The following is a 24,442-nucleotide window of genomic DNA, read 5'->3' on the forward strand; positions in this document are numbered from 1 at the left end:
ATTCCCAGTCCATCCCAGTCCATCCCAGTAAACCCCAGTGATTCCCAGTAAACCCCAGTGATCCCCAGCCCATCTCACTGGTCATCACTCTCAATGGTGCCCCCTCTCCCTGGATGGACTCCATGGCCGTGGAGTAGAGCGCTCCCTGCCCATCCCAGTCCATCCCAATAAACCCCAGTGACTCCCAGTCAATCCCAGTGATCCCCAGTGACCCCAGCCCATCTCACTGGTCATCAGTCTCGATGGTGCCCCCTCTGCGCGCCTCCCCCTGGATGGACTCCATGGCCGTGGAGTAGAGCATTCCCAGTCCATCCCAGTCCATCCCAGTAAACCCCAGTGATTCCCAGTAAACCCCAGTGATCCCCAGCCCATCTCACTGGTCATCACTCTCAATGGTGCCCCCTCTCCCTGGATGGACTCCATGGCCGTGGAGTAGAGCGCTCCCTGCCCATCCCAGTCCATCCCAATAAACCCCAGTGACTCCCAGTCAATCCCAGTGATTCCCAGTGATCCCCAGTGATCCCCAGCCCATCTCACTGGTCATCAGTCTCGATGGTGCCCCCTCTGCGCGCCTCCCCCTGGATGGACTCCATGGCCGTGGAGTAGAGCGCTCGCTGTGCCGCGGGCCGCCCGCGCCCGTCGCCGTCGCGCTCGCGCTCCCCGGGGCCGCCGGCGGCCGCGCGCTCGCGCTGCGCCTGGTCCAGGCTGTGGATGGCCACCAGCAGGCTGTAGTCCATGATCTTGAAACTCTGCAGCACCTGCCCGGGCCAAGAAACGGGAGCTGGGGAGCGGCACCCCGCTGGAAACGGGCGGGAACGGGGCTGGAGCGGGGTCTGGGATTTACAGAAACGTGTTCTGTAGAGAACCCCGGGAACACGGGGAAGGCAGGAACAAGCAGCACAAACGTCCCCACAAAAAACAGGAAAAAGCACAGAACACCCCTGGTTTCCCCCAAAACCCATGAAAAAGCATAGAACAGCACAAATCTACCCCCAAAAAACAGGAAAAAAGGCAGAACACCACCAGTTTTCCTCACAAACAGGAAAAAACACAAAACACCCCCAGTTTTCCCACCAAAAACCCATGAAAAACACAGAACACCCCTGATTTCCCCCCCAAATATAGGAAAATGCACAGAAAAACCGCAATTTTACCCTCAAAGGCCAGAACACCCCCGATTTTCAAAAAAAACCCAGAAGAAAAGCACAGAACAGCCCCGACTTCCCAAAAAAAAACCAGGAAAAAGCATAGAGCACCCCTGATTTCCCCCAAAAAAACAGGAAAAAGCAGAGAACACATCTGATTCCCCCAAAAACCAGCAAAAAGCACAGAACACCCCTGATTTCTACCAAAAAACCAGGAAGAAGCACAGAACACCCCTGATTTCTACCAAAAAACCAGGAAGAAGCACAGAACACCCCTGATTTCTACCAAAAAACCAGGAAGAAGCACAGAACACTCCTGATTTTCCCATAAAAACCAGGAAGCAGCACAGAACACCCCTGATTTCTACCAAAAAACCAGGAAAAAGCACAGAACACTCCTGACTTTCCACCAAAAACCGGGAAGAAACACAGAACACCCCTGATTTCTACCAAAAAACCGGGAAGAAGCACAGAACACTCCTGATTTCCCCCAATAAAACAGCAAAAAACAGAGAACACTCCTGACTTTCCACCAAAAACCAGGAAAAAGCACAGAACACTCCTGATTTCCCCCAATAAAACAGCAAAAAACAGATACGGGGGGGTTGGGTGGGGGGGTGAGTCGAAATTGGAAATGAAATGTGTCAAATCCCTCTGGTTTGGGGGTTTGGGGGTTGGGGATGCGTCAAAATCGCACATAAAATGCAGCAAGAGCATCAAATCCCTCTGGTTTGGGGGTTTGGTATGGATTTTGGGGGTTTTCCATGGATTTTGGGGGTTTTCCATGGATTTTTGGGGTTTTGGGGTTGGGGATGCATCAAAATTGCAAGGATTGGTATGGATTTTGGGGGTTTTCCATGGATTTTGGGGGTTTTCCATGGATTTTTGGGGTTTTGGGGTTGGGGATGCACCAAAATCGCACATAAAATGCAGCAAGAGCATCAAATCCCTCTGGTTTGGGGGTTTTGGGGTTGGGGATGCGTCAAAATCGCACATAAAATGCAGCAAGAGCATCAGATCCCTCTGGTTTGGGGGTTTGGTATGGATTTTGGGGGTTTTCCATGGATTTTGGGGGTTTTCCATGGATTTTTGGGGTTTTGGGGTTGGGGATGCATCAAAATTGCAAGTAAAACATGGGGAAAGCATCAAATCCCTCTGGTTCTGGGGGTTTTGGGGTTGGGGAGGCATCAAAATTGCAAGTAAAACATGGGGAAAGCATCAAATCCCTCTGGTTCTGGGGCTTTCCATGGATTTTTTGGGTTTTGGGGTTGAGGATGCATCAAAATCGCAGGGAAAATGTGGGAACAATATCAAATCCCTCTGGTTTGGGGGTTTGGTATGGATTTTGGGGTTTTTAAATGGATTTTTAGGGTTCTAGGGATGGGGATGCATCAAAATCGCACATGAAATGCAGGAAGAGCATCAAATCCCTCTGGTTTGGGGGTTTGGTATGGATTGTAGGGGCTTTTCCATTGATTTTTGGGGTTTTGGGGTTGGGAATGCATCAAATTCGCAGGGAAAACGTGGAAAGAGCATCAAATCCCTCTGGCTCTGGGGATTCCCATGGATTTTTGGGGTTTTGGAGCTGGAAACGATTGAAAATTGCAGATACAACACGGGAAGAACATCCAAATCCTCCTGGCTTGGGGGTTTTGTTTGGATTGTTGGGGTTTTCCACGGATTTTTTTGGTGTTTTCCACGGCGTTCAGGGCTTGGGAAGGGCTCGCAGCCAGGGGAGGGCTCTCCAGGGCCGGAATTCCCAGGAATGGCCGGGATGCCGGCGCTCTCACCATGTAGTAGCCGGGCAGGAGCTTCTGCAGGAACTCGGCCTCCTTGTGCTGCACGGTTTTGATGATGAACTCGTCGTCGCTGGACACGTAGAAGAGCGAGCCGCTGGCGCCCGAGTTGGAGAGCTCGATGAGGGGCTCGCTGCACAGCGAGTACTGCGGGACACGCGACACGTGGGACTGGGAATTGGGGATTGCCAAGGAAAAAGGGAAGTCCAGGGAAGGAAAAACATAAAAGGGAAAGGGAAAAAGGAGCGCCAGGGAAGGAAAAGGGAAAAAGGAATTCCAGGGAATTCCAGTCAACGAAAAGGGAAAAGGGAAAGGTGAAAAGAGAAAGGAGAAAAGCAAAAAGAGAAAGGGGGAAAGGGAAGTTCAGGAAAGGGAAAAGGGGAATCCAGGAAAGGGAAAAAGGAAAGGGAAAAGGGAAAGGGAAAAGGGAAAGGGAAAAGGGAAAGGGAAAAGGGAATTCCAGGGAAGGGAAAGGGAACAGGGAATTCTAGGGAATTCCAAGCAAGGAATAGGGAAAGGGGAAAAGAGAAAGGAAAAAAGCAAAAAAGGAAAGGGAAAAAGGGAAGTCCAGGAAAGGGAAAAGGGAAATCCAGGAAACACAAAAGGGAAAGGGAAAAGGCAATTCCAGGGAAGGCAAAGGGAGTTCCAGGGGAGGCAAAGGGAATCCCAGGGCGTTCAGGCAAGGCAAAGGGAATTGCAGGGAAGGCAAAGGGAATTGCAGGGAGTTCCAGGGGAGGCAAAGGGAAAAGGGAAATCCAGGAAACACAAAAGGGAAAGGGAAAAGGCAATTCCAGGGAATCCCAGGGCGTTCAGGGAAGGCAAAGGGAATTGCAGGGAGTTCCGGGAAGGCAAAGGGAATCCCAGGGAGTCCAGGGAAGGCAAAGGGAATCCCAAGGAGTCCCGGGAAGGCAAAGGCAAGGGAAGGAGAGGCTCCCAGCTGACCAGGTAGTCGTCGGGGCGGATCCCGAAGAGCTCCCGGAAGTAGCGGAAGGCCACGGGCGCGTAGGTCTTGAAGCGGAAGTCGTTGTAGTGGTGGGCGGGGGTCAGGTTGCTGCCCTCGCTGCGGGGACACGGAACGTTCCGGAATGGGACCGGGCTACCCGGGAACGCGGCCCCCGGAGGGCGCGGGGAGCGCTGACCTGGGGAAGAAGATGCTCTCCACCACGTAGAAGTCCTGCATGAGCACGTCGCGCTCGGGCTTGGTGCTCAGGCTGCCCACGGTGTGCGTGATGCCCAGCTGGATGGCACCCTTCAGCGCCGACGACGTGGTCTGGGACAGGGGACACGGGTCAGGGGGGCAGGAATGGGAACGGGAACATCAGGGACAGGAGAGGGGCTGGGACACGGGACACGGGTCAGGGGGGAATGGGACACGGGACAGGAGAAGGTCTGGGACACGGGACAAGGGTTGGGGGGAACGGGAACAGGGACAGGAGAGGGGCTGGGACACGGGACACGGGTCAGGGGGGAATGGGACACGGGACAGGAGAAGGTCTGGGACACGGGACAAGGGTTGGGGGGAACGGGAACAGGTAACGGGTCATGGGGGAACAGGAACGGGGAAAGGAATGGGAATGGGAACATCAGGGATGGGATGGGGTCTGGGACAGAGAGCACGGGTCACAGGGCCACAGGGACACTGGGGACAGGACAGGGTCTGGGACACGGGATGGAACGGGACGGGGCTGGGAATGGCTGGAGCACAGTGGGAATGGGAGGGACTTGGTGGGAAAGGTGACGGGGGTTCAATGGGAATTCAGTGGGAATGGGAACTCAGTGGGAAGGGGAGAGATTCAATGGGAAGAGATGGAACTCAATGGGAATTGCAAGAATTCCACAGGAATTAGAAGAATTCAATGAAAATAGAAATCCAGCGGGAATGGGAAGTGGATGAGAATTGAAATCGGAAAAAAGCCCCCCAAAAAATTCCCTTTTCCTTCATTTCCATGGAATCTTCTCCCATTCCCACAGCAATCCCGGGCAGAATTCCTTGCAAAAAGGGAAAAAAAAGTGGGAATTTACCTTTTTGTAGGTGGTTTCTCCTGTGGAATCCACTCCTCTGTGGCCTTTCCTGATGGTTTGGGATCCTCCTGGCATCTTGGGAAATAAAAAAAGGGGAAAAGAAGAAAAAAGTTGGAAAATTCAATTTTTTACAGGATTTTTTCCCACCCAAAACCACCTGGAATCCATGGAAAGCTGGGCCGGGTTTTTCCCATGGGAATTCCAATGTTCTAGGAGGAATTTTGGGAAAGGTGCAAATCCCAGTCTGGTGATTCCCAGCCCAAGGACCCCAGGATTCATCCAGGAGTTGTTAAATTGAATTTGTCCAGGGATTTTGGGGGTGGTGCCAGGATAGATTTGGGGTTTGGAGCAGGAATTCCCTTGGGAAGTGTAAATTCCCAAAATTCCCACGGGAGGAGCTGCTCAGGGTCAAGGCAGGCTTGGAAGAAGAGCAGGAGAAGGAGAAAAAGGAGCAGGAAAAGCTGAAATTTGGGATTTTTCCAGCCTGGAACTCACCTCAGGAGTCAGGGACTTTTTGAAGGTGTTGGATCCTGCCAAAAGAAAGGAAAAGCCACGCTCAGAGAGGATCAACCCCAGGAAAAGAGGAAAAATCCCACGAAAACAGGGGAAAATCCTACAAAACCAAAAAACTGAATTATCCCACCCACACACGCTGCTCCCCCGGGGTTTCTGGCTCCAAATTCCAAAACAAAAACATGGATAAAGAGTCAGAAAATCGGGAATCAGCCCTTAAATCCTTCCAGGGAAAAGCGAGGAGCAAGGAACTCCTTCCCAGCTGGAATCCTTACGGACCTGAGCCCAAAATTCCAGGTGGAAAAGGTGACTTGGAGCTGAAAAAAAGCAGGATAAAGGGCTGGATTCTCCCAGCAGTTCTGCCAGGCTGAGGAAAAGCCAGGAAAAGCGAAAACGCCGGCTCCGAAAGCCAAAAATTGGGGTTTTTATCCCAAAAAGAGCCCGGGAGGCGGCGCGTTCCCGGTTTTCCAGCCCTTTCCCTGGCCCCAGCCCCGCTGAGCAGACAATCCCCGTGCTGGTTTTGGGATCTTTCTGGGATTCCGGGATCCCGGAGCCGCTCCCGCCCCCGTGAGTCACGGAGTCGGATTTCCCTGGCACCCACACGCTTCTCCCTCCCCGCGCCCACTGCTTTTGGCTTTTTATTATTTTTTTGGGAATTTCGGGCCTCTCAGGTGCCCCCCCCGTGCGTTCCCAGGGGTTTCGCAGGGAAAGGGAAGCTCGGGATTTGGATTTTCCAGGGAAAAGTTGGGTCCGGACTCCCCCCACGGCACCTCAGACACCCCCAGGAAGCTCCAAATGCCCCAAAACTCCCTCAGGAAGCTCCAAATGCCCCAAAATTCCCTCAGGAAGCTCCAAATCCCCCCAAAACTCCCTCAGGAAGCTCCAAATCCCCCCAAAACTCCCTCAGGAAGCTCCAAATCCCCCGGGGTAAGCCACGCCCCTAGCGCCAAGTAACACTCCGTATGTGGGCAAAGACACGCCCACTCGGTGTTTAGCCCCGCCTCTTCTCTACGCGGCTCCACCCTCTCTCAGTTAAGCCACGCCTCTTCCCCATCTGCCCCGCCCCCTCATGGCTAAACCACGCCCCCGCCATGCGTAGCGCCACCAATCACGCGTGGCCACGCCCCGCTCTGTGGTAAACCACGCCCTTTCCGCGCGCGGCCCCGCCCCTCCCGGCGCGCCCCACGCGGCCGCGGGCGATGGGGGCAGCGGGGGCCACGCGGGCCGGCCCGCACGGCGCATGCGCAGCCCGGACAGGCCCCGCCTCCCCCCGATCGCATTCGGCCGCGGGTGTCACGTGACGGGCGGGGGCGGGGCGGAGTGACGTCACAACGAGCACACCGTTAAATGACGTCATCCTCATGCACCACATCCCAGTCAGTGACGTCATGGGAGCACACGCGTTCTCTCCTGTGACGTCATAGAGCGCGCGTACCCATCTTGTGACGTCACACTGCTAACTTGTGAATGGATGTCGCTAGTCTATGACGTCACAGAGGCACGACCCTGTTCTGACACCCCGTGACGTCACAGAGCGCCCACACCCCGTAACATGACGTCACAGCTCGCGCACGCGCCCAATTACGTCACCCAGCGGCATTACGTCACTCCCGGTGACGTCACCCGCCGTCCCCGCGCGGTGGCTCCTCCCCCCGCCCATCGATCGATCGCTCGGCGCTCCCGGCAGGCGGCCCGGCAGGCGGGCGGGCCGAGCGCCGAGATGAGCCTGGCGGAGGGCCGCGCCCCGCGGCGCACGGCGGGGAACCGGCTCTCGGGGCTGCTGCAGGCCGAGGAGGAGGACGAGTTCTACCAGACCACCTACGGCGGCTTCAACGAGGCGAGCGGCCCCGCCGGCCCGGCGCCGGCAGCGGCAGCGGGAGGGGAGCGGGAGCGGGGCCGGGAGCGGGGCCGGGAGCGTGAGGGGAGCGGGGCCGGGAGCGGGGCTGTCCGGGCACGGGGGCATTCCCGGGATGTGCGGTTATCCAGGGAACGGGGGCGTTCGGGGATCCCCGGGTGAGCCGGCCCGCGCGGTTCGGGACACCGGGTACCGGGGGATCCATCCCCGTGCCCCCGGGGGTCCGGGACAAAGAGTCCGTGGGGACCCTGGGCGGGATCCCGCATTCCCGGCATTCCCGGCATTCCCGGCATTCCCGGGACTCGGGACGAGCCCCGCGAGGAGTGCTCCGTGGGGCTCGCTGCTCCCGAGGCACGACCCTGTTCTGACACCCCGTGACGTCACAGAGTGCCCACACCCCGTAACATGACGTCACAGCTCGCGCACGCGCCCAATTACGTCACCCAGCGGCATTACGTCACTCCCGGTGACGTCACCCGCCGTCCCCGCGCGGCGGCTCCTCCCCCCGCCCATCGATCGATCGCTCGGCGCTCCCGGCAGGCGGCCCGGCAGGCGGGCGGGCCGAGCGCCGAGATGAGCCTGGCGGAGGGCCGCGCCCCGCGGCGCACGGCGGGGAACCGGCTCTCGGGGCTGCTGCAGGCCGAGGAGGAGGACGAGTTCTACCAGACCACCTACGGCGGCTTCAACGAGGCGAGCGGCCCCGCCGGCCCGGCGCCGGCAGCGGCAGCGGGAGGGGAGCGGGAGCGGGGCCGGGAGCGGGGCCGGGAGCGTGAGGGGAGCGGGGCCGGGAGCGGGGCTGTCCGGGCACGGGGGCATTCCCGGGATGTGCGGTTATCCAGGGAACGGGGGCGTTCGGGGATCCCCGGGTGAGCCGGCCCGCGGGGTTCGGGACAGCGGGTACCGGGGGATCCATCCCCGTGCCCCCGGGGGTCCGGGACAAAGAGTCCGGGGGGACCCTGGGCGGGATCCCCCGTTCCCGGCATTCCCGACATTCCCGGCATTCCCGGGACTGGGGACGAGCCCCGCGAGGAGCACTCCGTGGGGTTCCCTGCTCCCCCATCCCGTATTCCCGGCATTCCCCATCCCGGGACTCGGTGGGATCCCACGGCTCCCCATCTCATATTCCCAATGTTCGACTCGGGACGAGCCCCGCGAGGAGCGCTCCGTGGGGCTCCCTGCTCCCCCATCCCGTATTCCCGACATTCCCCATCCCGGGACTCGGTGGGATCCCACGGCTCTCAATCTCATATTCCCATATTCCCAATGTTCCTGTTTCCCCCGGAATCCAGGGATAACGAGCCCTGTGGGGATCCTTGGGTGGGATCCCACGGCTCCCCATCCCAACATTCCTAACATTCCTGTGTTCCCAGGAGTCGAGGGATGATGGGAATCCCTGGGTGGGATCCCATGGCTCCCCACATTCCCTCATTCCCAACACTCCCCGATTCCCTCGTTCCCAGGAGTCGGGGGATGACGAGCCCCGCGGGGATCCCTGGGTGGGATTTCCTGGTTCCCAACCCCAACATTCCCAACATTCCTGTGTTCCCAGGAGTCCGGGGATGATGAGTACCACGGGGATCCCTGGGTGTGATTCCATAGTTCCCATTCCCAACATTCCCTGATTCCCACCATTCCCACACTCCCAGGAGTCGGGGGATGACGAGTACCGCGGGATCCCTGGGTGGGATTTCCTGGTTCCCATTCCCTGATTCCCCAATTCCCTCGTTCCCAGGAGTCCAGGGATGACGAGCCCCGCGGTGACCCCTGGGTGTGATTCCCTGGTTCCCATTCCCTGATTATTCCCACCATTCCCACACCCCCAGGAGTCCGGGGATGACGAGCCCCGCGGGGATCCCTGGGTGTGATTCCCTGGTTCCCAATCCCAACATTCCCACCATTCCCACACCCCCAGGAGTCGGGCGATGACGAGCCCCGCAGGGTTCCTGGGTGGGATTTCCTGGTTCCCAATCCCAACATTCCCTGATTATTCCCACCATTCCCACACCCCCAGGAGTCCGGGGATGACGAGTACCGCGGCGAGCACTCGGACAGCGATGACGAGGTGGACTCGGACTTCGACATCGACGAGGGCGACGAGCCGGGCTCGGTTCCCTGATTCCCCAATTCCCTCGTTCCCAGGAGTCCAGGGATGACGAGCCCCGCGGTGACCCCTGGGTGTGATTCCCTGGTTCCCATTCCCTGATTATTCCCACCATTCCCACACCCCCAGGAGTCCGGGGATGACGAGTACCGCGGCGAGCACTCGGACAGCGATGACGAGGTGGACTCGGACTTCGACATCGACGAGGGCGACGAGCCGGGCTCGGAGCAGGACGAGGCCGAGCCCCGGCGCCGCCGCCGCGTGCTCACCAAGGCCTACCGGGTACCGGGCCTGCCGGGGGGGAACACCCCGAAATGGCGGGGCTGGGGCTCCTAGCCGCGCTCTCCCTGCAGGAGCCGCTCCAGAGCCTGCGGGCCAGGAAGGCGGAGGGGCCGCGGGCAGCCAGGGGCAGGGAGGTGAAGGGGCTGCCCCTGGAGCTGCAGGAGGACGGCGGAGACAGTGAGCAGGGGAGCAGGGATGGGGGGAGTGGGGATGGGAATGGGGGAGACAGTGAGAGAGGGGTGGGAGTGCGGATGGGGAATGGGAATGGGAATGGGGACGGCGGAGACAGTGAGAGAGGGGTGGGGATGGGGGGAATGGGAATGGGGAATGGCAATGGGAATGGGAATGGGGGAGACAGTGAGCAGGGGTGGGGATGGGAATGGGAATGGGAATGGGGAATGGGAATGGGGACGGCGGAGACAGTGAGAGAGGGGTGGGAACGGGGTGGGAATGGGAATGGGGAATGGGAATGGGGATGGATGGGTGGGAATGGATGGAATGGGTGGGGAGGGGTGGAGATGGGGACGGGGATGTGATGGGAATGGGGTGGGAGCAGGGTCTGGGTGATCCCAGCTGGAAATGGGATCCTCTGGGGCAGCTCCTGGTTCTCCAGGGGCTGGGGTTGGGATCCCCTGGGAGCATTCCCAGAATTCCAGCTGGCTGGAGTCTCTCCACGCTGGCAGCACATGCGCCAGTCCAGCACGGAGCACACCCGGCAGACATTCCAGCTGGGAATGGGATCCCAGGGGAGAGCTCCTGGTGCTCCAGGGGCTGGGGTTGGGATCCCCTGGGAGCATTCCCAGAATTCCAGCTGGCTGGAGTCTCTCCAGGCTGGAAGCACATGCGCCAGTCCAGCACGGAGCACACCCGGCAGACATTCCAGCTGGGAATGGGATCCCAGGGGAGAGCTCCTGGTGCTCCAGGGGCTGGGGTGGGGATCCCGGGGGTCCCTGGGTGCCCCCGGGGGTCTCTGGGTGCCCCCGGGGGTCTCTGGGGATCCCGGGGGTCCCCGGCTCTCCGGGCCCGTGGTGACCCGCGTGCCCCAGGCCGGAAGCACATGCGCCAGTCCACCACGGAGCACACGCGGCAGACGTTCCTGCGGCTCCAGGAGCGCCAGGTGCAGTCCAAGAGGAAGAAGGGAGGCACCAGCCACGAGCGGCCCCTGACCCAGGAGGAGCTGCTGGAGGAGGCCAAGATCACTGAGGAGATCAACCTGCGCTCCCTGGGTGAGGAATGGGATACTGGGAATGGGATACTGGGAATGGGAATGGGGCAGGGCTGGGATCACCGAGGAGATCAACCTGCGCTCCCTGGGTGAGGAATGGGAATGGGATTGGGATTGGGAATGGGGCTGAGACAGGGCCAGGATCACTGAGGAGATCAACCTGCGCTCCCTGGGTGAGGAATGGGATACTGGGAATGGGATACTGGGAATGGGAATGGGGCAGGGCTGGGATCACCGAGGAGATCAGCCTGCGCACCCTGGGTGAGGGAATGGGGTTGGGATTGGGAATGGGATACTGGGAATGGGAATGGGGCAGGGCTGGGATCACTGAGGAGATCAGCCTGCACTCCCTGGGTGAGGGAATGGGGAAATGGGAATGGGGTACTGGGAATGGGATATTGGGAATGGGAGTGGGATATTGGAATCGGGAGTGGGGCTGGGCTACTGGGACAAGGACACTGGGAATGGCACAGGGATCCCAGGATCAGAGCTGGCAGCCCTGTAACGTCGCCGTGCTGGGCTGAGCCGTTTCTGCCCTTGTTCCTGCCCCCATTCCCACCCTTATTCCTGCCCCTATTCCCTGTTCCCACCCCCATTCCCGCCCCCGTTCCCGCCCCCAGAGAACTACGAGCGGCTGGAGGCGGACAAGAAGAAGCAGGTGCAGAAGAAGAGGAAGATCGTGGGCCCCGTGATCCGGTACTGGTCCCTGACCATGCCCCTCCTGCCCGAGCCCGGCCGCGAGGACCCTGTGGACGTGGAGGGGTGAGTGCCAGCGAGCCCCAAATCCCAGAATCCCCGTTCTGGGGTGGGTTTGGGCACCTTGGAACCCCCGAATCCCACGGGAAAAGCAGGTTTTGATCCCCTTAATCCCGTGGAATAAGCATGTTTTGAGTCTCCTAATCCCATGGGAAAATCAGCTTTTGAGCTCCACCTTGGCCATCCCAAATCCCACACTGGAGAAGCAGTTTTTGAGGCCCCAAATCCCATGGGAGTCGCAGCTCACCACCTTGGCAACCCCAAATCCCCCGTTGCAGCTGCACCCTTTGAGATCCCATATCCCATGGGAGTCACAGCTTTTGGGATCCCATATCCCTCGTTGCAGCCACACCTCTTGAGCCCCCAGACCCCTTTGGAATCGCAGCTTTTGAGCACCACCACAAACCCCAAATCCCCCGTTGGAGCCGCACCTTTTGAGACCCCAAATCCCACGGGAGTCACAGCTTTTGGGATCCCATATCCATGAGAGTCGCAATTCTCAGGCACCACCACAAACCCCAAATCCCCCGTTGCAGCCGCACCCTTTGAGCCCCCAGACCCTTGGCAATGCCCCCCTTTGCCCACCCCAAGCGCCGGGGGGGCACGCCTGGCCCCGTTCCTGGCCCCGTTCCCGGCCCTGTTCCCGGCCCCAGAGTCGCAGTTCTCAGGCACCACCACAAACCCCAAATCCCATGGGAGTCACAGCTTTTGGGATCCCATATCCATGAGAGTCGCAGTTCTCGGGCACCACCACCAACCCGAAATCCCCCGTTGCAGCCGCACCCTTTGAGCCCCCAGACCCTTGGCAATCCCCCCCTTTGCCCGCCCCGTTCCCAGCCCCGTTCCCAGCCCCGTTCCCGGCCCACCCCGAGCCCGTCCCGTTGCAGGCTGGGCCCCGAGGCGCGGCCGCCGTCGCCGGGGAAGTGCTCGCGCACCTTCATCTCCTTCAGCGACGACGCCACCTTCGAGCGCTGCTTCCCGCGGGCCAAGGCGCCGCGGCTGCCGGTGCGCGAGCTCTGCCCCGTCACGCACAAGCCGGCGCTCTACCGCGACCCCATCACCGACATCCCCTACTCCAACGCCCGCGCCTTCCGCATCATCCGCGAGGCCTACCGCAAGTACGTCACGGCCCACGGGCTGCCCAGCGCCGCCGCCGCCGCCGCCGCGGGCGCCGGGGACAGCGCCGGGGCGCGGCCCGGCCGCCAGAAAATCGTCATCAAGCAGAGCGTGCCCAGCGCCTGACGGCGGGAGCTGGGAGCTGGGGTGTGGGGGTGCTGGGGTGCGGAGTGTCCTTTGCAAAACAGCAGAAAATCATCCTCAAGCAGAGTGTTCCCAGTGCCTGAGAGATGGGAGCTGGGGTGTGGGGGTGCTGGGGTGCGGAGTGTCCTTTGCAAAACAGCAGAAAATCATCCTCAAGCAGAGTGTTCCCAGTGCCTGAGAGATGGGAGCTGGGAGCTGGGGTGTGGGGGTGTTCTTTCTAAAATCGTCATCAAGCGGAGCGTTCCGAGTGCCTGAGAGATGGGAGCTGGGATTTGGGGTGTGGGATATTGGAACGTCCTTCCCAAAAGAGCAGAAAATCATCATCAAACAGAGTGCTGAGAGTGCCTGACACCTGGGATCTGGGATTTGGGGTGTGGGGTATTGGAACGTCCTTCCCAAAACAGCAGAAAATCATCCTCAAGCAGAGTGTTCCCAGTGCCTGAGAGATGGGAGCTGGGATGTGGGGTCTGGGGTACTGGAATGTCCTTCCCAAAAGAGCAGAAAATCGTCATCGAGCACAGCGTCCCCACTGCCTGAGGTCCCAGATCTGGGGTTTGGGGTGTCAGGTTATTGGGACGGACAGCGGTGATGGTTTTGTTGAGGGGATCCTTTCCAAAGCGTTGGCAGTGCCTGAAATCCCGGGATTTTGGGATGTTGGGATTTGGGATTTAGGGATATGGGATCACCCGTGTGAGGGATGTTTTTTGGGGTCAGTGTTCCCCAGGGGTGTGGAGGGGTCATCAAACGGAGCATTGCCAGTGCCTGAGAGATGGGAGCTAGGATCTGGGATTTGGGGTCTCGGGGCGTTGGGATATGGGAGCGTCCAGACTCTGCATCCTCCCCAAAAGAGCAGAAAATCGTCATCAAACAGAGCTTTCCCAGTGCCTTACACCTGGGATTTGGGGTGCTGGGATTTGGGATGTGGGGTGTGGGAATGTCCTCCCCAAAAGAGCAGAAAATCGTCATCGAGCACAGCGTCCCCACTGCCTGAGGTCCCGGATTTGGGGTTTGGGGTGTCAGGTTATTGGGACGGACAGCGGTGATGGTTTTGTTGAGGGGATCCTTTCCAAAGCATTGGCAGTGCCTGAAATCCCGGGATTTTGGGATGTTGGGATTTGGGATTTAGGGATATGGGATCACCCGTGTGAGGGATGTTTTTTGGGGTCAGTGTTCCCCAGGGGTGTGGAGGAGGGAATAAAGTTGAACTGGGGGTTGGTTTGTGTGGGGTGGTGGGAGCCCCTTTTTCCAGGAGATCCTGCAATAAATAAAGAGGTTTGCAGAGCCCTTTTCCAGAAATCCTACCCAAAAAATGGGGTGGGAGCCCTTTTTCCAGGAAACCCTACAATAAAGGTTCATGAAGCCATTATTTTCCAGAAGACCCCACAATAATACCAGATTCCTTTCTCCAGAACAGCCTCAAATAAAGTTTATGGGATTCCCTTTTCCAGAAGACCCTACCAAAACTCATTCCCAGCTCCCCCAGACCCCATCTGGGGGCTCCAAACCCCCTTCACCCCCCGAATTTGGGGCTTGTGGGGCCAAACCCGCCTTGAGCTTTGTGGGGTTTGTGGGATTTGGGAGGGCTCCGTGCCCCCCTCACCTTTCCCCGTGTCCCCCTTTCCCCCGGCGGTTTTTGGGGTCGGAGCTCTGCAGGTTTATGGGACTGGGCAAGGATCCGCGCTCTGGCGGTTTGTGGGGTCGGGGGGGCCCCGCGGGGCCGGGGCGGGGCCCCCCCGTTCCCGATAAGGGCCGGGCGCGGATCCGCCCCTGCCGGCCCCAATAAAGCGCTGATCTCATGCCCCGCGCGGCCCCCGAGCTTCGGGACCGGCCCCGGCTTTTGGGATCGCCTTTGGGATCGGCCCGGGGCTCCGGGATCAGCCCCGCGTTCGGGATCGGCTGTGGGATCGGTTTTAGGATCCCCCCCGAGCTTTAGGATCGGCCGCGGGATCGGCCCCAGGTACGGCCCCGCTGTCCCCGCGCTGTCCCCGCGGTGTCACCTGCGGGGACCCCTCCCGACACAGACATTTGGGATTTGGGGATCCCGGAGCCGCTTCCCAAAGGAATTCCCACGCTGTGTCCCCACCCCGCTCTGGGGACACCGCGGGGCGCCGCTTGCGGGGCCGCGACATTTGGGGACTCGCGGTTTGTCCCCGCTGTCACCCCGGAATCTGGGGGGGACGCTGGGACCGGGGGCGAGGCGGGAGCGGGATGTGACCCTGGGAGGTGACAAAGGTCGGGGACAACTTTTGGGCTGTGCTCGGCGTCCCCAGCCGCTGTGGGGTGGCACGGCCAGCTCCCCCCTGTCCCCCCGTGTCCCCCCGTGTCCCCAGAGCCGCCAGTGCTGGCACCAAGGGGTGCCCCCCGTGTCCCCCCGTGTCCCATCGGTGCCACCCGCTGTCCCCGCGCTGTCGCCAGGTCCCCGCGGCCATGACGCCGTACCGGCAGGAGCTGGAGAAGTACCGCGACATCGACGAGGACAAGATCCTGCAGGAGCTGTCCCCGGAGGAGCTGGCGCAGCTGGACGCCGAGCTGGCCGAGATGGACCCCGAGGTGGGCGCGGGCGGGGGCCGCGGGACAGCAGGGGACAGCAGGGGACAGCAGGTGACACGGGCGCTGTCCCCAGAACGTGCTGCTGCCCGCGGGGCTGCGCCAGCGCGACCAGACCCTCAAGAGCCCCACGGGACCCCTGGACCGGGACGCGCTCCTGCAGCACCTGGAGCGGCAGGCGCTGGAGGCCGAGGAGCGCCAGGACCTCGTGCCCTTCACCGGCGAGAAAAAAGGTCTGGGGACAGCGGGGACAGCGCGGGGACAGCGCGGGGACAGCCTGGCCACGGGCTGGGGACAGCGCGGGGACAGGAGGGGACCGGGCCCCCGGGCTCGGGTATATTTAGCTCGGCCTCGCCAGCGGCTCGGGTGTCCTGGGCGAGCTGGGCCCCCGCCAGCCCCGGGCACGGCCACCAGCCCTGGCAGTGTCACCCCCGGGACAGCAGTGCCAGCCCCGGGATGGTCACAGCCCTGGCAGTGTCACCCCCGGGGACAGCAGTGCCAGCCCCGGGATGGTCACAGCCCTGGCAGTGTCACCCCCGGGGACAGCAGTGCCAGCCCCGGGATGGTCACAGCCCAGCGCCAGCCCCAGCGAGGCCACCCCGGTGATGCCACCTGAAGCCGTTTGTCCCGTGTCCCCGGTCCCCAGGGAGGCCGCCTGTCCCCGTGGCCGGTGTCCCCATGTCCCCGCGCCGCCTGTGACCCTGTCCCTGTCCCCAGGGAAGCCGTTTGTCCCCAAGGCGGCGGCGCCGGCGCTGCCGCGGGAGGAGCAGGTGACGCTGGAGCCCGAGCTGGAGGAGGCGCTGGCCAACGCCACCGAGGCCGAGATGTGCGACATCGCCGGTGGGTGGGGACAGCGGGATTGGGATCGGCATGGGATGGGAATGGGATTGGGATGGGAATGGCATGGAATGGGGCTGAGATGTGCGACATCGCCGGTGGGTGGGGACAGCGGGATTGGGATCGGCATGGGATGGGAATGGGAATGGGATTGGGATGGGAATGGAATGGGATTGGGAATGGGATTGGGAATGGGATTGGGAATGGGATTGGGATGGGAATGGGATGGGATTGGGATGGGAACGGGAATGGGACGTGCGACATCGCCGGTGGGTGGGGACAGCGGCACAGCGGGGGTGGGAATGGGATTGGGATGGGAATGGGAACATGGATGGGGTTGGAATGGGGGTGGGATTTGTAAAGGATGGACTTGGGATGGGACTTCCGTGGGATTTGGATCTGCTGGGCTGGGGTTTCCATGGGGTTGGGAGCTGATAGGGTGGGATGGGATTTCCACGGGGCTCCCATGGGATGAACGGGGCCGGGCTCTGCGCAGGCCGGGATCCCCGCGGGGCCGGGAGCGGCACCAGGAAGGGCCTTGGCCGAGGGTAACGCTGTCCCCAAGGGTGTCACACAGTGTCACTGTCACCCGGGGAGGGACACTTGTCCTTGTGTCACACACCTGAGTGTCACGCGGTGTCACTGTCACCTGGGGAGGGACACCGAGCACCGGGCCAGCACGGCACACCTGTCCTTGTGTCACTGTCACACACCCGAGTGTCACACGCATCCCTGTCACCCCCGTGTCACACACAGCTGAGTGTCACACGCACTGTCCCAGTGTCACACACTGTCCCACAGTGTCACACTCGGTCCCCCCTCACCCTCTGTGTCCCCTCAGTTAAAGCAGCCCCGACCCCCCCTCTGGCCCCCAGTGCCACCTCCCTGGGGGGACAGCGGAGTCCTGCGTGCCCCGTGTCCCCCGTGCCCCCGATGTCCCCATGCCACCCCGCTGTCCCCGCAGCCATCCTGGGCATGTACACGCTGATGAGTAACAAGCAGTACTACGATGCCATCTGCAGCGGGAACATCTGCAACACCGAGGGCATCAACAGTGAGTGACAAGGGGACAGGGACAGGGGGACACAGTGAGTGACAACGGGACGGGGACGGGGACAGGGGGCAGAGCCTGGGAATCCACAGTGAGTGACAAAGGGACACAGGGACAGGGGACAGAGCCTGGGACAGGGGACAGGTGCCTCCATGGTGTGGTTGGGGCAGCATTTGGGGACCAAACTCGCATGTCCCTGCGTCCCTGAGCCCGTCCCCATGGTGTCACGGTGTCCCCACGCTGTCCCCACGGTGTCCCCACGCTGCCCCAGGCGTGGTGCAGCCGGACCGGTACCGGCCGGTGCCGGACGAGCCCCCGAACCCCACGGATGTGGCCGAGACGCTGCGGCGGCTGCAGGACAACGACCCCGCGCTGCAGGACGTCAACCTCAACAACATCAAGGTGACACCGCGCTGCCACCGCCCCCTCCGCTCGCGTGAGGCTGGCACCCAAGGGTGCTCCCTGTCCCCAGTGCGTCCCCACGGTGCCGGGTCCCACCCCAGCCCCTGGTGTCCCCGTGTCCCCAGGACATCCCTGTCCCCGAGCCCCCTGGGGACACCCCCAGCCCCTGGTGACGCCGTGTCCCCGTGTCCCCAGGACATCCCTGTCCCCACGCTGGAGGCCATCTGCCAGGCCATCAAGACCAACACCCACGTGCGCAGCCTCAGCCTGGTGGCCACGCGCAGCAACGACCTGGTGGCCAACGTGAGTCCCCCACTGTCCCCAAGTGTCCCCAGATGGGTCCACCCCGTGCCTGTCCACCCATCCCTGGGACACCAAAGGCGGTGTCCCCACAGTGCCACTGTGGTGCCACTGTGGTGCCACTTTGGGGTCACTCTGGGGTCACTCTGGGGTCATTCTGGTGCCACTCTGGTGCCACGGCGGTGTCCCCGCGGTGTCCCCAGGCGGTGGCCGAGATGCTGGAGCAGAACCGGAGCCTGCAGAGCCTCAACCTCGAGTCCAACTTCATCACCAGCGCGGGGATGCTGCGGCTGCTGGCGGCCATCGGCCACTGCCCCACGCTGAGCGAGATCCGCGTGGACAACCAGGTGACAGCGGGGACAGAGGGACAGGGATGGCAGGGACAGGGGGGACAGGGACAGGAAGGACAGGGATACCAGGGGAGGTGACAGCGACCTGACTGTCTCCAATCCCGCAGTGCCAGCGCCTGGGGGGTGTGGCAATGACACTGACCGTGTCCCCGCTGTCCCCGCAGTGCCAGCGCCTGGGGGACACGGTGGAGATGGGGCTGTGGCAGTGACACTGACCCTGTCCCCGCTGTCCCCGCAGTGCCAGCGCCTGGGGGACACGGTGGAGATGGCCATGGCAGCCACGCTGGAGCAGTGCCCGTCCCTGCTGCGCTTTGGCTACACCTTCACCCTGCAGGGCCCGCGGGCGCGCGCCGCCGCCGCCCTCACCCGCAACAACGAGCTGCGTGAGTGTCCCCAGGTGTCCCCAAGGGTCCCCAGGGCCACCCCGGGGCCATCCCGGGGTCACCGCCAGGGCCCCACCCGGGAGGGCTCAGCCAGAGCTGGCCCCAGCTCACAATGAGCCCCCAAGTGTCCCCAAGGGTGGGTTTGGGGTGTCCCAGGGGTGAACCCACCTTAAAGGGAGCCCTGGGAGTGTCCCCAAGGGTCCCCAGGTGTCCCCAAGGGTCCCCAGGTGTCACCTGGGGGTCCCAGAGCTTGGAACAAGCTCCTGAGTGTCCCCAAGTGTCACCAGGGGCGGGACTTTGGGGTCCCACCCCTGACCCCCCTCTTTTCTCTCCCCCCAGGTCGCCAACAGAAGAAATCCTAAAATTCCCCCATGCCCGCACTGAGCTCAGGAATAAAGGGAATAAAGTGGAGAAATGGTCCCAAAAGATTCCCACTTTATTCCTGGGGCTCTGGGGACACTTGGGGACACCTGGGGGCTCCTGGGGACACTCGGGGCTGTCAGGCTGGTGGCAGTGGTGGCGGCTCCTCCTCGTCGGAGTCGAACTCGGCGTTCCCGTCCTTCACCCAATTCCCAGAGGGATCCTGGATCCAGCCCCGGCTGGGACACAGGAAAGGGATTGGGGACTCGCTGGGATCTCGGGGAGTTTATGGGATATTTTTGGGGCTTTTTTTTTGGTTTTTTTGGGGATAATTTTGGGATTTTTTGTGGGTTTTTTTGGGTTTTTGGGGTTTTTTTTTTTTTTGGATTCTTTGGGAAATTTTTGGGATTTTTTGGGGGTTTTTTTTGGTTTTTCGGGTTTTTTTTTTTTTTGGATTCTTTGGGATACTTTTGGGATATTTTGGGGGATTTCTGTGGGGGTTTTTTGGGGGATATTTTTGGGGTTTTTCCCAGCATTCCCAGAGCCCACCCACCTGCGCAGGTGCAGGTGGTGCCGCAGGATCCGCAGCCGCTCCGGGCTCGGCCCCTCGGGGCCCTCGGAGCTCCGGGAATTTCCTTTCCTTCGTTTCCTGTCCTTGGGAGCGCCTGGGGGAGCAAGGACGGGGCTGCCGGGAATTCCGGGACTGGGAATTCCCGGGAAAGCCCCTGCAAGGGCGGGCTCTCACCCTCTCTGTGCGTGGGGCCGGGGGTTTCGGGGTTCCCGGGGTTCCCGGGGTTCCCGGACGATTTTGGCGGCGTCTGGGGATTCTTTGGGATCACCCCGGGGATCCCGGCCCGGCAGCTGCTGCCCTTCGTCCTGGGAGGGGGAAGGGAGAGGGGGTGAATCCCAGCCCATTCCCTTTCCTGGGAATCCCAGAACTTTTCACGGTGTCTCTGAGCTCCTTTCCCATCTTCTCCCTTTTTTTTCTCTGTTTCTTTCCCATTTTTCCCCATCTTTTCCCCATTTCCCCCATTTTCCCGTTTCCCCACATTTTTCCCTGCTTTTCCCCCATTTTCCCTGTTTTTCCCCCATTTCTTCCATTTCCCCATTTCCCTATTTCCCCCCATTTCCCCATTTCCCCAGTGTTTTTCCGTTTCCCCCATCTTCCCCCCCTTTCCCCCCATTTTTCTCAGTTTTCCCCCATTTCCCCTGTTTTTTCCATTTTCCCCCCATTTCCGTCCCCATTTTTTCCCATTTTCCCTGTGTTTTTCCCCATTTCCCCCATTCTCCCTGTGTTTTCCCCCCATTATTTCCCCCATTTTTGTCCCCATTTTCCCTGCATTTTCCGGGCCCCGCCCACCGCGGCCACACCCATCACACCCAACCAGGCCACGCCCACTCCGTATATGACCAAAGGCCACGCCCCCATGGACACACCCATATAGGCCACGCCCCCGTGGAAGACACACACCCCCATAGGCCACGCCCACTTGGGAGACACCGTGGGGCCCCACCCACTTGGAGACACCCCATCACACACCCAACCAGGCCACGCCCACTCCGTATATGACCAAAGGCCACGCCCCCATGGACACACCCCCCATAGGCCACGCCCACTTGGGAGACACTGTGGGGCCCCACCCACTTGGAGACCACACCCACAGAGACCACACCCACACTGAGCCACACCCACATCGAACCCCACCCATGGAGGCCCCACCCATTCAGGGTCACGCCCTGGGGCCACGCCCAGCCTGGCCACACCCACCTGCCCCCCTGGCTCCGCCCCCGGGGGCTCCTGGGGTCCCTGCGGGGCCTCGTGGGGCCAGCGGCGCCCGAAGGAACGCTGCAGGCCTGGAACGGGGACAGGGACAGGGGACAGGGGACACTGTGAGGGGACAGGGACAGCAACGGGGACAGGGGGACAGCGAGAGGGGACAAGGAACAAGGACAGGGACAGGGATGGGGACAGGGGGACAGGGACAAGGACAGGATGAAGGGCAGAGACATGGGGACAGGAACAGGGTGAGGGGACAGTACAGGTAACACAGGGACAGCCCAGGGGACAGGGACAGGTGACATCCAACGGGGACAGGGGACAGCGAGAGGGGACAGGGACAGGGTCACGGTCAGGGGACATGGGGGACAGGAACAGGGTGAGGGGACAGTACAGGTAACACAGGGACAGCCCAGGGGACAGGGACAGGTGACATCTTGGGGGACACGGGGACAAGTGACACAAGGACAGCCCAGGTGACATCCCAGGGGACAGGGGCAAGGACATTGGGACAGTAAAGGTAACACAGGGACAGGGACAGCCCAGGGGACACCCCGGGGCTCACTGTCCAGGTGCTTCCTGCCCGCGCGGTGCAGCAGCAGCGTCTGCAGAGTGTCACACACGGGCCGCTGGGGACACAGCGAGCACGCCAGCCTGGGGACAGCACGGGGCACTCTGGGGACACCGCGGGGACACCGCGGGGACAGCCAGGGGACAGCGGGGACCCTCACCTGCCGTCGCGCAGCAGCAGCGCCTCGTCCTCGGGGATGGCGCTGGCCAGCAGCTCGGCCACGCGGCGCCTCTGGGGACAGCGGGGCCCGCGGTCACCTCCTGTCCCCACACTGTCCCCAAACCACCCCCACACTGTCCCCAGACCGGCCCCACGCTGTCCCCAGACCCGGACAGCCCCGGGCCGGGCTGAGGGGACACAGCGGGGCCGGGGAAGGACCCGCGGGACCCGGAGGGGACACAAAGGGACCGGGGAAGGGTCGGGGGTCCCGGGGGGTTCAGGAAAGGGCTGGGGACACCCCGGGGAGGGTGAGGGGACACAAAGGGACCGGGGAAGGGTCGGGGGTCCCGGGGGGTTCAGGAAAGGGCTGGGGACACCCCGGGGAGGGTGAGGGGACACAAAGGGACCGGGGGAAGGGTCGGGGGGCCTCGAGGGGACAAGGGGGCCCGGGAAGGGCTCAGGGCACCGCGGGGCTCAGGCCGCGGCCCTGGGTGAAGCCGGGGGGGCCGGGGCGGCCCCGCGGGAGCACCGCCTGCAGCCCGGGGACACCCTGCCGGGGCTGGCGCTGCGCTACGGGGTGACGGTGAGCGGACCGGGGACACCGGGGGGAAACCGGGGGAACGGGGGGCCGGGGGGAGCCCAGGGGTCATCTCGGGCCCGTGCTGGCTCGGTTCCCTTTGCCTGCTGATCCCGGTCCGTGTCCCCGTCCCTGTCCCTGTATTGTCCCGGTCCCGGTGCCGGTGCCGGTGCCGGTGCCGTCCCGCAGATGGAGCAGATCCAGCGCGCCAACCGCCTCTACTCCTCGGACACGATCTTCCTGAGAGCCACGCTGCTCATCCCGGGGCACGGCGAGCCGCCGGGGGACAGCCCCGGGGACAGCCCCGGCTCAGGGCACCGCGGGGCTCAGGCCGCGGCCCTGGGTGAAGCCGGGGGAGGCCGGGGCTGGGCCGGGCGCTGCCGGGGGTGCCCGGGGGGTGCCCGGGGAGGGGTCCCGGGGGCTCCCGGGGGTGCGGGCCCCACCTGCAGCGCCCCGAGCGGGCCCGGGTCGCTCTCGTCGCGCTTAAAGGACATGGCGGCGCCCGCTAGGCCGCGGTCTCCATGGCAACCGCCACCGCCGCTTCCGGGTGGCGCTTCACAGCGGGCAGCGCGCGGGGGGAACGACCAATCAGCGAGCGCCCAGCGCGGCCCCCGCGGGGTGATGGGAGTTGTAGTTAGAGCGCGGGAAGCTCCCGTGGGAATGGCGGCGGAGGCGGCCCGCGCGGAACTACAACTCCCAGCAGGGGCGGCGAGGCCGCGCCGGTTCGGCGGGGCCCGGGGCCGAGCGCTCCCCGTGAGCGGCGGGGCCGGGCCGGGACCCCCGGGCGGGACCCCCGGCCCAGGGGTCATCTCGGGCCCGTGCTGGCCCGGTTCCCTTTGCCTGCTGATCCCGGTCCGTGTCCCCGTCCCTGTCCCTGTATTGTCCCGGTCCCGGTGCCGGTGCCGGTGCCGTCCCGCAGATGGAGCAGATCCAGCGCGCCAACCGCCTCTACTCCTCGGACACGATCTTCCTGAGAGCCACGCTGCTCATCCCGGGGCACGGCGAGCCGCCGGGGGACAGCCCCGGGGACAGCCCCGGGGACATCACCGGGGACATCACCGGGGACAGCCCCGGGGACAGGGACAGCCCCCGGGACGGCCCCCGGGACGGCCCCGGCCCCTCCCGGCGCGACCTCTCGGCCTCGGATTTCCTGCGGCGCTTGGACGCCGAGATCGGGCGCTGCAAGGAGGCGGCGCGGGGGCTGCGGGGCCCGGGCAGGTGGGAACCGGGGAGAACCGGGGGGAACCGGGGGAAAATCGGGGGGAAAATGGGGGGGAATTGGGGTGGAACTGGGAGGAGATTGGGGGAAATTCCGGGGAAAAATTTGGGAAAAATTTGGGGAAAAAATTTGGGAAGAATTCTGGGAAAATTGTGGGAAAAATTCCGGAAAAATTGTGGGGAAAATTGTGAAAAATTTGGGGAAAATTTTGGGAAAAACTTGGGAAGAAGTGGGGTAAAAGTGAGGTGAAACTGGGAGGAGATCGGGGTGAGCCGGAGCGGAGCCTCGGGTGCAGCCGGGTGTGGTGGCACCGGGGCGGTGGCACTGCCACCCCGGCTGTCACGCGGTGTCACACGGTGTCACGCGGTGTCCCCACAGCCCCGGGGGTGGCCCCAGCCCCGCTCTGTCCCCCCGGGGGGCCCGGCTGGGACCCCGGCCCCTCACCAGGACCCCGCGGGCGGCCGCGCTCAGGGACAGCGAGGACGAGATCTTCACCTTGTGACAGCGGGGACACCGGGGACATGGGGACAGCGAGGACACTGGGGACACCCGGGACGAGATCTTCACCTTGTGACACCGAGAACCCGAGCCTGGGCACACCCAGGATGTGACACTGAGGACACCCGGGAGGTGCCACCAGAGGTGCCACCGCTCCTCGCGGCCGTGGGCCCCCAGGGGACACGGGGACTTTGGGGACGTGTCCTGCTGTCCCCTCCCTGTCCCCCTTTGGGGCCGCAGGGCCACCCCCGGGGCACCTGGGAGCCACTGGGGACAGGGACAGGGACGGTGCCACCACCCCCTGCCAGCTTGTAAATAAACCGGAGCATTGTCACCAGGCTGGGCTGTGACACCCCTGGGGACAGGGCCACACCCCCTTGGGGACATTGTCACACCCTGGGGACAGTGTGACACCTTGGGGACACTGTCACCCCCCCAGGACACTGTCACTCACAC

At 62.5% G+C, this 24,442-nt stretch overlaps 5 protein-coding genes across 9 annotated transcripts; 3 read left to right on the forward strand and 2 right to left on the reverse strand.

The window, feature by feature from the left end:
* Positions 1 to 532: 532 nt before the first annotated feature.
* LOC120503949 lies at positions 533 to 6,833 on the reverse strand. The gene is made up of 8 exons (XM_039713040.1): positions 6,663 to 6,833; positions 5,756 to 6,140; positions 5,459 to 5,493; positions 4,964 to 5,038; positions 4,081 to 4,211; positions 3,884 to 4,001; positions 2,732 to 3,088; positions 533 to 986 (listed from the first exon to the last, which is right to left on the reverse strand). Exons 1-8 carry the CDS (start codon positions 6,831 to 6,833, stop codon positions 534 to 536), a joined length of 1,725 nt encoding a protein of 574 aa, XP_039568974.1. The 3' UTR covers position 533.
* A 1,038-nt stretch (positions 6,834 to 7,871) lies between these two features.
* VPS72 (vacuolar protein sorting 72 homolog) lies at positions 7,872 to 13,036 on the forward strand. Of its 2 annotated transcripts, XM_039713030.1 has the most exons (7): positions 7,872 to 8,021; positions 9,343 to 9,420; positions 9,640 to 9,714; positions 9,786 to 9,891; positions 10,761 to 10,940; positions 11,560 to 11,701; positions 12,583 to 13,036. In XM_039713030.1, exons 1-7 carry the CDS (start codon positions 7,905 to 7,907, stop codon positions 12,935 to 12,937), a joined length of 1,053 nt encoding a protein of 350 aa, XP_039568964.1. In that variant the 5' UTR covers positions 7,872 to 7,904; the 3' UTR covers positions 12,938 to 13,036. The 2 variants fall into 2 exon arrangements, with proteins under 2 accessions (XP_039568964.1, XP_039568965.1); XM_039713031.1 differs by lacking the exon at positions 9,343 to 9,420 and having other exon boundaries at positions 7,890 to 8,021; positions 9,562 to 9,714.
* A 1,705-nt stretch (positions 13,037 to 14,741) lies between these two features.
* Positions 14,742 to 19,245, forward strand: TMOD4 (tropomodulin 4). Of its 3 annotated transcripts, XM_039713033.1 has the most exons (10): positions 14,747 to 14,912; positions 15,371 to 15,505; positions 15,579 to 15,735; positions 16,220 to 16,342; positions 17,304 to 17,393; positions 17,662 to 17,792; positions 17,988 to 18,095; positions 18,296 to 18,439; positions 18,681 to 18,825; positions 19,165 to 19,245. In XM_039713033.1, exons 2-10 carry the CDS (start codon positions 15,383 to 15,385, stop codon positions 19,185 to 19,187), a joined length of 1,044 nt encoding a protein of 347 aa, XP_039568967.1. In that variant the 5' UTR covers positions 14,747 to 14,912; positions 15,371 to 15,382; the 3' UTR covers positions 19,188 to 19,245. The 3 variants fall into 3 exon arrangements, with proteins under 3 accessions (XP_039568968.1, XP_039568969.1, XP_039568967.1); XM_039713034.1 differs by lacking the exons at positions 18,681 to 18,825; positions 19,165 to 19,245 and adding an exon at positions 18,550 to 18,668 and having other exon boundaries at positions 14,742 to 14,912; XM_039713035.1 differs by lacking the exon at positions 19,165 to 19,245 and having other exon boundaries at positions 14,743 to 14,912; positions 18,607 to 18,746.
* Positions 19,171 to 23,028, reverse strand: SCNM1 (sodium channel modifier 1). Of its 2 annotated transcripts, none has more exons than XM_039713036.1 (7): positions 22,713 to 23,025; positions 21,694 to 21,764; positions 21,528 to 21,616; positions 20,954 to 21,039; positions 19,931 to 20,061; positions 19,739 to 19,850; positions 19,171 to 19,424 (listed from the first exon to the last, which is right to left on the reverse strand). In XM_039713036.1, exons 1-7 carry the CDS (start codon positions 22,761 to 22,763, stop codon positions 19,212 to 19,214), a joined length of 753 nt encoding a protein of 250 aa, XP_039568970.1. In that variant the 5' UTR covers positions 22,764 to 23,025; the 3' UTR covers positions 19,171 to 19,211. The 2 variants fall into 2 exon arrangements, with proteins under 2 accessions (XP_039568970.1, XP_039568972.1); XM_039713038.1 differs by having other exon boundaries at positions 19,244 to 19,424; positions 21,528 to 21,567; positions 22,713 to 23,028.
* A 94-nt stretch (positions 23,029 to 23,122) lies between these two features.
* Positions 23,123 to 24,323, forward strand: LYSMD1 (LysM domain containing 1). Its single transcript, XM_039713039.1, has 2 exons — positions 23,123 to 23,487; positions 23,867 to 24,323. Exons 1-2 carry the CDS (start codon positions 23,189 to 23,191, stop codon positions 23,988 to 23,990), a joined length of 423 nt encoding a protein of 140 aa, XP_039568973.1. The 5' UTR covers positions 23,123 to 23,188; the 3' UTR covers positions 23,991 to 24,323.
* Positions 24,324 to 24,442: the final 119 nt, after the last annotated feature.

Source organism: Passer montanus, unplaced genomic scaffold (assembly GCF_014805655.1).
Source record: "Passer montanus isolate IOZ18808 unplaced genomic scaffold, ASM1480565v1 scaffold272, whole genome shotgun sequence".
In the NCBI taxonomy this organism is placed as follows: domain Eukaryota; kingdom Metazoa; phylum Chordata; class Aves; order Passeriformes; family Passeridae; genus Passer; species Passer montanus.

Excerpts from the sequence above, each read along its gene's own strand:
- LOC120503949 (XM_039713040.1), bottom strand. The coding sequence starts at position 6,833 with ATGACGTCATTTAACGGTGTGCTCGTTGTGACGTCACTCCGCCCCGCC. Across the intron at positions 5,494-5,755 it reads ACCTGGAATTTTGGGCTCAG|GATCCAACACCTTCAAAAAG; the intron begins GTCCGTAAGGAT and ends TTCTTTTGGCAG. Across the intron at positions 5,039-5,458 it reads AAAAGTCCCTGACTCCTGAG|ATGCCAGGAGGATCCCAAAC; the intron begins GTGAGTTCCAGG and ends TTATTTCCCAAG.
- VPS72 (XM_039713030.1), top strand. The coding sequence starts at position 7,905 with ATGAGCCTGGCGGAGGGCCGCGCCCCGCGGCGCACGGCGGGGAACCGG. Across the intron at positions 9,715-9,785 it reads TGCTCACCAAGGCCTACCGG|GAGCCGCTCCAGAGCCTGCG; the intron begins GTACCGGGCCTG and ends CTCTCCCTGCAG. Across the intron at positions 10,941-11,559 it reads GATCAACCTGCGCTCCCTGG|AGAACTACGAGCGGCTGGAG; the intron begins GTGAGGAATGGG and ends TCCCGCCCCCAG.
- TMOD4 (XM_039713033.1), top strand. The coding sequence starts at position 15,383 with ATGACGCCGTACCGGCAGGAGCTGGAGAAGTACCGCGACATCGACGAG. Across the intron at positions 15,506-15,578 it reads TGGCCGAGATGGACCCCGAG|AACGTGCTGCTGCCCGCGGG; the intron begins GTGGGCGCGGGC and ends CGCTGTCCCCAG. Across the intron at positions 15,736-16,219 it reads CTTCACCGGCGAGAAAAAAG|GGAAGCCGTTTGTCCCCAAG; the intron begins GTCTGGGGACAG and ends CCCTGTCCCCAG.
- SCNM1 (XM_039713036.1), bottom strand. The coding sequence starts at position 22,763 with ATGTCCTTTAAGCGCGACGAGAGCGACCCGGGCCCGCTCGGGGCGCTG. Across the intron at positions 21,040-21,527 it reads GGGCAGGAAGCACCTGGACA|GCCTGCAGCGTTCCTTCGGG; the intron begins GTGAGCCCCGGG and ends TCCCCGTTCCAG. Across the intron at positions 19,425-19,738 it reads CACCACCTGCACCTGCGCAG|CCGGGGCTGGATCCAGGATC; the intron begins GTGGGTGGGCTC and ends CCTGTGTCCCAG.
- LYSMD1 (XM_039713039.1), top strand. The coding sequence starts at position 23,189 with ATGGAGCAGATCCAGCGCGCCAACCGCCTCTACTCCTCGGACACGATC. Across the intron at positions 23,488-23,866 it reads GGGCTGCGGGGCCCGGGCAG|CCCCGGGGGTGGCCCCAGCC; the intron begins GTGGGAACCGGG and ends GTGTCCCCACAG.